This window comes from Sinocyclocheilus anshuiensis, unplaced genomic scaffold, assembly GCF_001515605.1.
Source record: "Sinocyclocheilus anshuiensis isolate Anshui unplaced genomic scaffold, SAMN03320099.WGS_v1.1 scaffold702, whole genome shotgun sequence".
Lineage (NCBI taxonomy): Eukaryota > Metazoa > Chordata > Actinopteri > Cypriniformes > Cyprinidae > Sinocyclocheilus > Sinocyclocheilus anshuiensis.
The window spans coordinates 942,327-953,139 of NW_015548184.1; the positions used below are offsets into that span (position 1 = coordinate 942,327).

Genomic DNA, 10,813 nt, shown 5'->3' on the forward strand with positions numbered 1-10,813 from the left:
ATGGTGGCATTTGCCACAGTGTTGCTATGTGGTTGCTAGGTGTTCTGAATATTGTTAGGGGTGTTGCTGGGGTGGTTTTTAGGTTGCTTTCTGGCCCCATTAAAAGAGTCCACTACCTTTAGTGCAAGTATGGGGTGATTTTACCCACTTCTATTGGAAAATCCTAACTCCAATTTGCTTAGAAACATACTAGCTTAAAGATTTGGAACCCTGACCCTAAATATCAGCAATAATCAATAATCAACAAAAATATTTTGTACATTCTTTTTTTAGAAAGGTGTTTTCTTTATATTCAAAACTATATGAATTCTGACTGATATGTGAACAACTGACCTATGGAGAAATAAAACCAGAACTATGTATTTTTATAGTTCCTTATTATAATAATTCTTGTATTTTAGCACAACATGCACACTGAATTCTCTAAATGTCAGCCTCACTAACAGATTTGAGATTTGAAGACGGAAAAAAAATTTGTTTCGTCTCAACACACTGTCCTTAAGATCACATTAAAAAGAAGAAATAAATAACAAAAATGATGATAATAGTAATTGCTACATAACTCCTAGAAGTTCTTCTAAGTTCTAAAGCTTCACTTTATGTGTCTTTCTGGAAGATCAGATTGAGAACAGCCAGGAAACAGGCCAGAACCTCTTATTCACAGAAAACACGCAGTTCATCAATTTTCTGCTGTATTGCTTCATTCTTTCTCAGGTAATTCCAGTAGAAATCTCTGGGTTCTCGTCCATTCTTGTGGTAGTGTCCGATCACCATGACAGCCCTGTCAGAGGTGAAGCCTTGTGTTTGTTTTGCTGCCCTGTTTAGGATGTACATGTAGGCCTGAACTTGATAATAGTACTCGTGTGTTTCATTCAGGTGTGCATGACGACCACCATTTTTTGGTTTAGTGAAGACTTTGCCCACCATATCTCCAGTGGTTCCTTTACACTCAATCACCATTTTTTCCCCTTTTACTTCTGCTAAGAAGTCCAATCTTCCAGAGAGGAATCCAAAGTCTACTTTGTTACTTTTGGTGTATCTCACTCTCATGTTTGTACCAGTTTCTCGCAGCTCGTGGTAGAACTTGAGGCATTCACGTTCATCTCCTGGGTTCTGGAAATATTTGCCGAACTTTTGTGGAGAGGAGGTTGTCCAGAGAGCTGACTCGTCAGCATAGTCTCTGTTCTCAATGTCACAGACATTCACTGTCACACCGGCAGAAATATTTGCAAGATTGTCTCCAACTTCTAAATGTCTCCAGCTCCTTGTCTGTGTTGTAGCATACATCGTGGGTGTGGAGATGGCTTCTGTCTGGTATTTGTCCCTGAACCTGAATCCACAACTTGTGTTTGATACATTCTTTCTCCACTGCGATCTTAGAGCTTCCTCTGAACCTTTTCTTTTTTCAAAGAAAATCATCACTGTGAGTTCAAGAATTTTTCCATTGTCTTTCAGTGGCAGTGAGTTCTTTAGTTCCCGGCAGCCGAGACGTGGAATGCTGTTAAACTGAAGCTTGAAGTTTTCCAGTTCTTTTACAATATCCTGGGCTTTCTGAATGATGCCTGCATTCTCTGAGAGCCTAATGACTTTCTGGTTCAGTACACCGTTGGGCAAGTTCATTCGAAGTGACTTTAGAAGTACTAGGTAGTCGCTTACTGATATTCCACTGGTGCTGGTGCTTGAAACAGGCTGAGCTTTTTCAGGCAAAAAAACCCTAGAACGGTGCCCAGATCCTGCTTTTGAACTGCCCCCAAAACCTTGCTTTTCTGTTCCTCTTTCATTCTTTCCACCCGTGCTTCCAGTCCAGCCATACCCCATCCTTATTTTCAGTTCTAGCTCGTAGAAGTTGTCATCATCCCATACCTTCTGTTCATTCAACCAATTTCCCTTCTTCCAGCTCCCATCTTTCAATTCACCCACTCTGGATCTTGAAGGCTCCATGTTATTATCTTTAAAATTCTTTACACCTAGAAAATATTCGAATTGGGGAAATTAATGTAATAAAAAATTAATAAATACAATAAAATAAAATAAAATAATAAAATAAAATAAAAATGATATGTACTTTAATACTCCACAACATTAGGCATGTAAAACCTGCAACAAAACATATTTTTCCACCTCAGCCCTTTTAAAAATGTTATTGAGTATTTCAGTATAACATTTACATTTAGTCATTTTGCAGACGCTTTTATCCAAAGCGACTTACAATTGGGGAATACATAAAGCGATTCTTCTTAAGAGGCAAACAGACACAGGAAGTGCTCGTAATACCAAGTTTCAGGCATTGTTCAAATAAGTACAAGCTAGAACGGGAAGGAATAAATAAAGAGAAAGTCAAAGTTTTTTTTTTTTAAATTTAGGATGAAGTCAAGTAGTGTCGAAAGAGATGAGTTTTCAGCTGTCGCTTGAAATAATAAAAATATCAAATCAATATGTAATTTGACAAGATTTAATTAAATAGTTCTTTAATTCATAATAATGAAGATACTAACCTGATTATATGATGTTAGGATAAACTAACACTTTAAAAGTCAGAGGACTGAATCATTATTGTATACAAATTACGGCACCTGGAAATTTTCATGTCACACCCTGTCATGTGATCTCTATGCTTTGTTAGTCATAGGATTTTATCTCTTCTTTTAAAATGTTAACATTTCACTTTTGTTTAGCACATCATGATAATCTATATTAACCATTTATGTTTTTTTTTTATAATTATGTTTGTATAGCAGTTGTGTATATTTTGTGTAGCCCTATATTTATATACACATTATACACATGTATATTACACAACAAATAATTGGTTTTGTCCTGACAGTACTAATATGTCTTATACATAATATACTGTATATAATACATACCTTCTCTAAAATAGTAGAGAAAATATATACTTACTGAGGTTTTCATCTGATTCAAGCAGTCGAATCATAACAAGCCTGCATGCGCATACTTGACTCCCTGTGTTTATGTTGTCAGGTGAGACGTCAGCTGAATAACAGGTCAGCCCAGATTGCAAATAAGCCCTTTCATTTTCCATTCACCTGATTGCATGTGTGTTCATATCATGTTTTAATTTTTCTTGTAAATCATTAGATGTCAGTGTAGGTCATACAAAAATGACTTGCATAAATCTCTTTAAAGATGAACATGTTTTCAATTTCTGAAATAAATGTTTTAAAATTAAATTAATTTGAATAGTTGAATATAGGAATTATGAATATAATTATGAATATGTTTTAAAATACAAATAATATTTGAATTACATTTTGTTTAAAATACTTTTTTTGAAAATTGTGTAATCCTTTAGGCTGTTTATGCTTATTGAATGAAAGAAAGTGAAACTGTTTTAATGGGTCACCATTTGATTTAGTTTATTTTAATTAATTAATTTATTTTATTTATTTTTGACATAAATAATATTTGCAATAATCGAAATGTTTGATTTTAAATTCAAGAGCTTGGCGTTCGTGTTTTCGCTGGATTATTTTATCTATTTCTTGTTATCTCTAACCTGTATTAGCGTATGTATTGCAAGTGTGTATTTATTTATTAATTGTACAGACAGACAGACGGACTTTTATTGTGTAATTATATGACACCGCTGCAGACATCTATCTGGCACGTCATTTTTGGCGCCGGAAAAAGAATAGTAAACAGTGCGGGGGTCGGGGTTTCATCGCTTTTTTTGAGCCTCATCACAATCACCGTTGTTTGAAGAATTCCAACAATACTTGCGACGGCAAAAAATAAACACTGGAACTATATTATATCGATATCATAAGCACCGTGGACTCAACGTTTCCTGCTGGTTGTTTCCATTACGAGAGAGGGAAGCAAAAACAGTGCCGATCGCAGAGAGGTAAAATTCTGTCTGTTTGGCACTTTGGGAGTCGCCAACATTTTTGCAGCATCGGATGAGATACTGGGGGTGGACATGGTGTCTATTTTCACCCAGTGCATTGCTTCTGCTCGTACACATATGAAAATAAATAAGTGTGCATGGTGTTACTTTGTCTAGAATGCATCGCAACTTGCTGATGTGTGAATATTGCACAGAACTAATGCAGCAGAACCTCGATCATTCATCACTCGCAGATGACCGATAACCTTAACCTTTATTTATTCATTACTAATGCTGTATACATTAAAACTACTTAACATCGCTGGGATATTTTAAAAGAGATTCTATCTAAAGATTTGACTTGAGTGTTCTAACAGACTTGAGTGTTCTAACAAGTTAACAAGTGTGCCTGTGCGAAAGTGTTCTACTCCATTGTTTTTATTCTAATTAGCTGTTTTAATTCATATTTTATGAAACGGATAAGCATAAAAACGCTTCTAAATCGTTTGTTGATGCGTATTTTTCTCTGGTATTCTGTTACAAAGTTTGATTGACTGGTCGTCCATCCAGTGAGCATGGAGGCAGGAGAAGACCAGACCAACTCCAGCTCAGCCAATAGCAGTGCAGCATCAGGGGGAAACGCCCGCCCTCAAATAGCTCAAATGTCTCTGTATGAAAGGCAAGCCGTGCAGGTGGGTCACAAAGCCACTGCGAAGTCCACAAACAGCCAAATTGAAGTGTAATTTAAATCACTTATTCATGTCAGTGCCACTCTGTGACTTGAATTGTCTTGAATTGTGGGAAATGCAGTTGTCTGTACTCTTGAATATGTTTCCAGGCACTGCAGGCGTTACAGAGGCAGCCCAATGCAGCTCAGTACTTCCAGCAACTGATGCTGCAGCAGCAGATCAACAGCGCTCAACTCCATAACCTGGCTGCTGTGCAACAGGTCAGACACAGTCAGTAAATCATATCAAGCAAGATGAGGAAAAACAACCAAATTATGCATATTTTCTTTACAAATTTGATCAGCTTTTTAAAATCTCAGTCCTGGTGTTTTAACTAGAGGATTCATAATTTTTACCTGGTTGGGTAAATTAAGTACACTACTGTTCATTCAACAACAACAAAAAAATCAACAAGGACACATTCAATTGATAAAAAGTGACAGTAAAGACTTATAGGCCTGGTTTCATAGATAGGGTTTAGGTTAAGCCAGGATTAGGCAATAGGTCAATTAGGAAATTTAAGTCGTTTTTTATAAACATGCCTTAGAAAAAAACATTACTGGTGAGCATCTTGAGACAAAACAAAGGCACTGACATATTTTAAGATCAGTCAGTGCAAGTTTCTTTCAGTTGAAACAGCTCAGATTTACATTTTAGTCTGGGATTAGGTTTAAGCCTTGTCTGTGAAACCGGGGGATAATGTTACAAAAGATTCCTATTTCAAATGAATGCTGTTCTAATACTTTCTAATAATCAAAGAATTCTGAAAAAATCCACAAAACTACTAAGCAGTGCAATTGTTTTCAACAAGCATAAGAAATGTGTCTTGAACACCAAATTAGCATATTAGAATGATTTCTGAAGGATCATTTGACACTGAAGTCTGGAGTTATGGCTGCTGAATATTCAGCTTTGCATCACAGAAAATTTTATTTTATAATATTTTCATAATATTTCTCAATATTACAGTTTTTACTATATTTTTGTTAAAAACAAATGCAACCTTGGCATAAAAGACTTCTTTAAAAAATATCTTACAGACTCCAAATGTTTGAGCAGCAGTGTACGTGATTGTGTTTTACACGTGTTGAAATATGAATTAACATGTCTTATATTCAGTATATAAGCTTTTTTTTTGCACCATATTTAATTATAATTGTTTTTCAGCAAAGTGTTTATGAATTCATAGCTATCATGGAGCTACATTGTAGTTGTAAAATTTCCATTATTTTTTGAAAATGGTAATTTATTATTATGGATTTTTTTAGAAAAATTATTATCGCTAATAATTGCTTTATTTCTTTTCATGAATCTAATGTATTTACCATAATTTCTGTTATTCTTATTATTGTTATTAAGAACATTCAGTACATTTTTTTTCATAAACTTTGTTATATTAATTTTACACCAAAAAATATAGTAAGTGCTGTAGTGTTGTTCAACAATTTTTTTTCTTCAGTATTTCACCCTGAGATATATCCTTTTTATATTTTCAGGCAACTCTTGCAGCCAGCCGTCAGTCCAGTTCTCCCAGTAACAGTGTCTCTCAAGCTACAAGTTCAGCGCAGTGCACAGTGAGTGCTTTTACATCGATTAAATGTGTGGCCTGGCTGATGGAAATTAGAACTATGCTCACTTCTAATTCTTTGTTTGTGAAAATGAAACAGAATGAATGGAATGTTTTATTAAATAGAGGCTAGAGCTGATCTATGGTGTGCTTGTTTTAGGTCAACTTAAGTACCACTTCTGGTGGAGGGACCATGACAAACCCCCGTCCAGTGGGACCTGCCACCTCTGCAACCTCAACAGCCCTTAGCCAGTCAGTTTTGCTGGGTGGAAACTCGGGTGGACAGGGTCAGATGTACCTGAGAGTAAGTGTCTTGTCAGAGTGCACTTAAATCCAGACCAAGACCTAATATATGTTTTTATGGCTTGTAATAACACTGTACAACAGTATACAACTGCTCACCTGGGGACCGTTAATGTAATGTTTATCCAAGCTCACTCTTTTCCTAAGGGTGTAATTTTACTGGTCTTTCCACCCACAGGTAAACAGCTCTCTCAGGGCACCTCTCACCCCTCAGCTCATTTTCATGCCTGGTGGTACAGCGACAGCTGCTGTGGCAGCGGTTGCCCAACAGCAGCCCCAGCAACAGGAAACAGCTCCCACATCCTCAAGTAACCAGTCAGACAACGATCAGGTGTGACATCTGGCCTTCTAAGTGTTTTTTTCTTGACACTTAGACTGTGTCATAATCTGGGGCAATCTAGTAAGCAATGAATCCTACTTCCTAAGCAACTTCACCATGCAATGAGACCAGGTTGCTTGGTTTTTGTCTTTTTCACTGTATGTTAAACATCAGATATATATATATATTTTTTTTTTTTTGTCAAATAAGTTTTATTGAAAGACAAAGATTTTGAAGATGGAATTGCAATCTTAGATATTTTGTCTCTATTACATGTACAAAGAATACAATCAAAATTATAAAAGAGAGAAAAAAAACACATTACAAACCATCCCTTACAAGACCTTTAACATTAAATTGTAAAGTATGGTGAAAAAATATTAAAACATTATATGTTTTAAATTTTTTTTACATGTATTGAAACATTACATTCATTAAGAAATGATGCCTTAGTCCGTAGGGGTTCCATCAAGGTAACAGAGAAAAGGGTGCCAGATTTGATCAAACTGCTCAAATTTGCCCTTCATACAGTACCTAATTCGTTCCAAATGTAAAGTAGAAATCATCTCTCCAAGCCGTAGTTTACATGTAGGAGCCTCCTTTTTCTTCCAGAATAACAGTATTAACTTCTTGGCTGTAGTTTAACTGTATTCCAGCTGTTTGAAACATCAAATATATTCTTAATGGTTATATATTCTTAATAATTAGTGATTCTGTTACATAGCATTTCACTGTCAGTTTTGAACAAAAAATTACTTGTCAGTGGAAATTTGTCTCGTCTGGTTAGACCATAGTGTTAAGATCTTTGTTCATTTTGATGTTGGTATACCCTTCTCCTTTTCACACTTTTCATTATTTTGCCTCTTGCATAATTTCCTTTGTCTCTCTCTTTTTTAGGTGCAGAACTTGGCAATGCGTTGCGTGTCCACTCCAAGGGTGGCTACTGTGAAGACAGAGTTTGCAGACAGGAAGGAGACAAGCGGTGAGGATTAAAATGAAGATATTACAATAAGGTTTTTTCTGCTTGGCCAGTAGTTCAGATTTCCACTTGCCCTGCTCCAGCACACAATTTTTTTTTACTTCAATTTCTAATTGTATAAATCATGATGTAGTCTTAGTTTTAATCTATTATAATACATTTATTATTATTTAACATTTTATTTTTAAATTGTATAATTAATAAATTATCTAACTTTTTAAAAACAATTTAATTAATTAATATATTTTTCACATATACCCATTCAAAAACTTGGGGTCAGTAAGTTTTTTTTTTTTTCTTTTTTTAATGACAGTTGAGATGTTAAAAAATCTACATATTTCAAATCAATAAAGTTCTATTGAACATTCTCTTCATTAAAAAAACCTGAAAAAAATAATCATGGCTGCTGAAAATTCCGCTTTGCCTTCACAGGAGTAAATTACATGTAAAAAAAATTATTTGCAAAAAGGAATCAGTTATTTTAAATTGTAATAATATTTACAATATTACTGTTTTTACTGTATTTTTAATCAAATAAATGCATTCCTGGTGAACATAAGATATTTCTTTCTAAAACATTTAAAACTTTTCTTTAAAACGAAAATATGCAATAATTGCTGGACATTATGCACTTTTTATAAACATAGAGGAAACTCCAAGCCATCAACATTCATAAACACTTTGGCTGTGGAAAAAAAGAAAAACAATAGCATACATGGCAAAACATGTCCTTATCTGACAAGTTTAAATATTAACACATTTATTACTAAATGTCACAGAAAACCAAATGCTTAATTTTACTAGTCATAATAATGCATGTACACAGTCATTGCATTTCAGATTCCCAAATGTATATGTCTGCTGCAATCATTTCCCAATTGCACTGACTATGAAATGAACTAAAGTTTGTTTATCTCTCTCTGACCTCTAAGGCTCATTCCCACTTAACCAGCAGTTTGGTCAGTCAGCCCAGCAGATCCAACCACAGACTCAACCGCTCGCCAACACCAAACTGCAAAACTGCTCCAACGCCACTAATCCCAGCATGCCTGGTCTCAACGTGAAGGGCGCAAACCAATCCGCTGTCACCCCACAGCAAGCTGGAGCTTCCTCCAATCCTCCGTCCTCCTCGCCTTCCCCCTCGCTCCCTCTCTCCCAGCTCCTCCTTTCTCAATCTGGCTTGTGCCAAGCTCGAGGAGTACCAGCTACTACGGCCACCGTAACCCACATCCTGGTGCCCACCTCCAATGTTCCTACATCTTCTCAAGGCTATCCGATGGGCACAGTGGCAAACAAATCTAACATGACTGCCCAGACATTAGTGGTGCAGCCACTCCAGCAGACGGGGGCGAATCTGAGCACTGAAAAACTGGGTCATGGAACGGGGCATGTGCCAATTCAACCTAAAACGGCTCAGGGGCATCGGCTGCCAGTGCAGATGCCCCCTCGCCACCCACCTCCCATTCTCCCAGCACCACCCAACAATGGGCAGGCCACGGGAGGCCATCACACTCCCCACGTCCCAGTTCAGCTGGTCGGAGCGAGGCAGAGCACACTAGGAAACTCCCAGGCTTTAGCAGTGGCCCAGGCTCGGACCTGTTGTGCCCAGCAGGATGCTACGGATGTCGTGCCAGTCAATAACTCTGGTAGCAATGTTGTTACAATGGTGACTGCTGTGGAAATGGGCATGTGCCTTAAAACAGCCCAAAGTGCCCTCCCAATGTCTCAGATGCAAACCAATCAGAGCCCAGCGTTGAGTCAGGGTAATCCTGCTTCGGTCACACACTCAATGGGTGGACAGAATAACTCTGGAGATTCTGTTTTCATTCAGTCTGGACCAGCTCAGGTTAGTAGATAATGGGTGAACTGTATTTCCCTGTGGTCTGTCCATGCTGTGGCACTCATGCAATCTTCCTTCTCTTGTAGACGAAGCCTTGGATTGGTCCATTAAAAAGGAAATCTGAATCAGATTTACCCCATGAGATGTCAGCCGAGGCTGTCAATGCAAGTCCGTCAATGCAAGACTCCGCTCCTCCTCTCTCACCAGCTCCCTCACTAGATACAGGTGGGCCATAGGCAGGAAGACTCAGTCACAGTGTTTACTGCAAAATGCTTCTCCTTTTTTTTTTTTTTATTATACACTATTTTATAAAGGTTTGGGGTCAGTAAGATTTTTTTTGAGGAGAAATTAATACTTTTATTGAGCAAGGGCATGGTTAAATTTATCAAAAGTAAGAGTAAACACATTTATAATGTAACTAACCATTTCTATTCCAAACAAATGCTGTTCCTTTGGACTTTCAATTCATCAAAGAATCCTGATAAAAATGTATCATGGTTTCCACAAAAACATTATCATTAATCAACTGTTTCCAGCATTAATAAAAATAAATGTTCCTTTTCCATCACAGGAATAAATTACATTAAAAAATATATATTAAAATAGAGAAATTATTTTATATTGTGAAAAATATTTTACTGCATTACTGTTCTTACTGTGATTATTAAATGTATCCTTGGTGAGCATGAGAGACTTCTTTTAAAACATAAAAAAACTGGTAGTGACAAATAATTGTAGTGCTATTTAAAACCAAGGTTTTTTTTTTTTCATCACATATTTTATTGTTGGTTATCCTTCTTTTCCTTAGTTATCATAGTGGTTAATACTGGATAATTAATTTTTAATCCTCATTTCCCACAATTTGTACATTTAGATTATATTTTCTATAATTTTACACTCACTTAAAGTTCATCTTTAAAAACCATATTATTAATGCTGTTAAATGTAATGTTTAACAGATCTCAAAATGAATATCCGTTTTTTACACTGTACATTATAAAATTGTGTTTGCCTGAATTGTGAAACTGACATGTTGTTTTGATGTTTTGCAGTAAAAAAGTCTTGTCTTGTCACATTCAGTTTATACTACAAGTTTGCATCTAACATAAATATTGTAATATAACTAATGTACATGTAAATATAATCATAAAATGTAGTAATAAACATATTTATAAAAATATATATATATATAATTATAAAATGTAGTAATAAACATTTATTTAAAAAAAA

The 10,813-nt window shown here is 35.8% G+C and overlaps 1 protein-coding gene across 1 annotated transcript in view; it reads left to right on the plus strand.

The window, feature by feature from the left end:
- The first annotated feature begins 3,637 nt into the window (after positions 1 to 3,637).
- LOC107704919 (polyhomeotic-like protein 1) overlaps positions 3,638 to 10,813 on the plus strand; it is a 10,948-nt gene continuing 3,772 nt past the window's right edge. Inside the window, exons 1-9 of the mRNA XM_016507976.1 lie at positions 3,638 to 3,865; positions 4,393 to 4,539; positions 4,686 to 4,796; positions 6,072 to 6,149; positions 6,303 to 6,446; positions 6,624 to 6,776; positions 7,662 to 7,746; positions 8,676 to 9,589; positions 9,670 to 9,808. Of these exons, the coding sequence (XP_016363462.1) occupies positions 4,423 to 4,539; positions 4,686 to 4,796; positions 6,072 to 6,149; positions 6,303 to 6,446; positions 6,624 to 6,776; positions 7,662 to 7,746; positions 8,676 to 9,589; positions 9,670 to 9,808 (1,741 nt within the window). The 5' untranslated portion in view covers positions 3,638 to 3,865; positions 4,393 to 4,422. The remainder of the gene's footprint in view (positions 3,866 to 4,392; positions 4,540 to 4,685; positions 4,797 to 6,071; positions 6,150 to 6,302; positions 6,447 to 6,623; positions 6,777 to 7,661; positions 7,747 to 8,675; positions 9,590 to 9,669; positions 9,809 to 10,813) is intronic.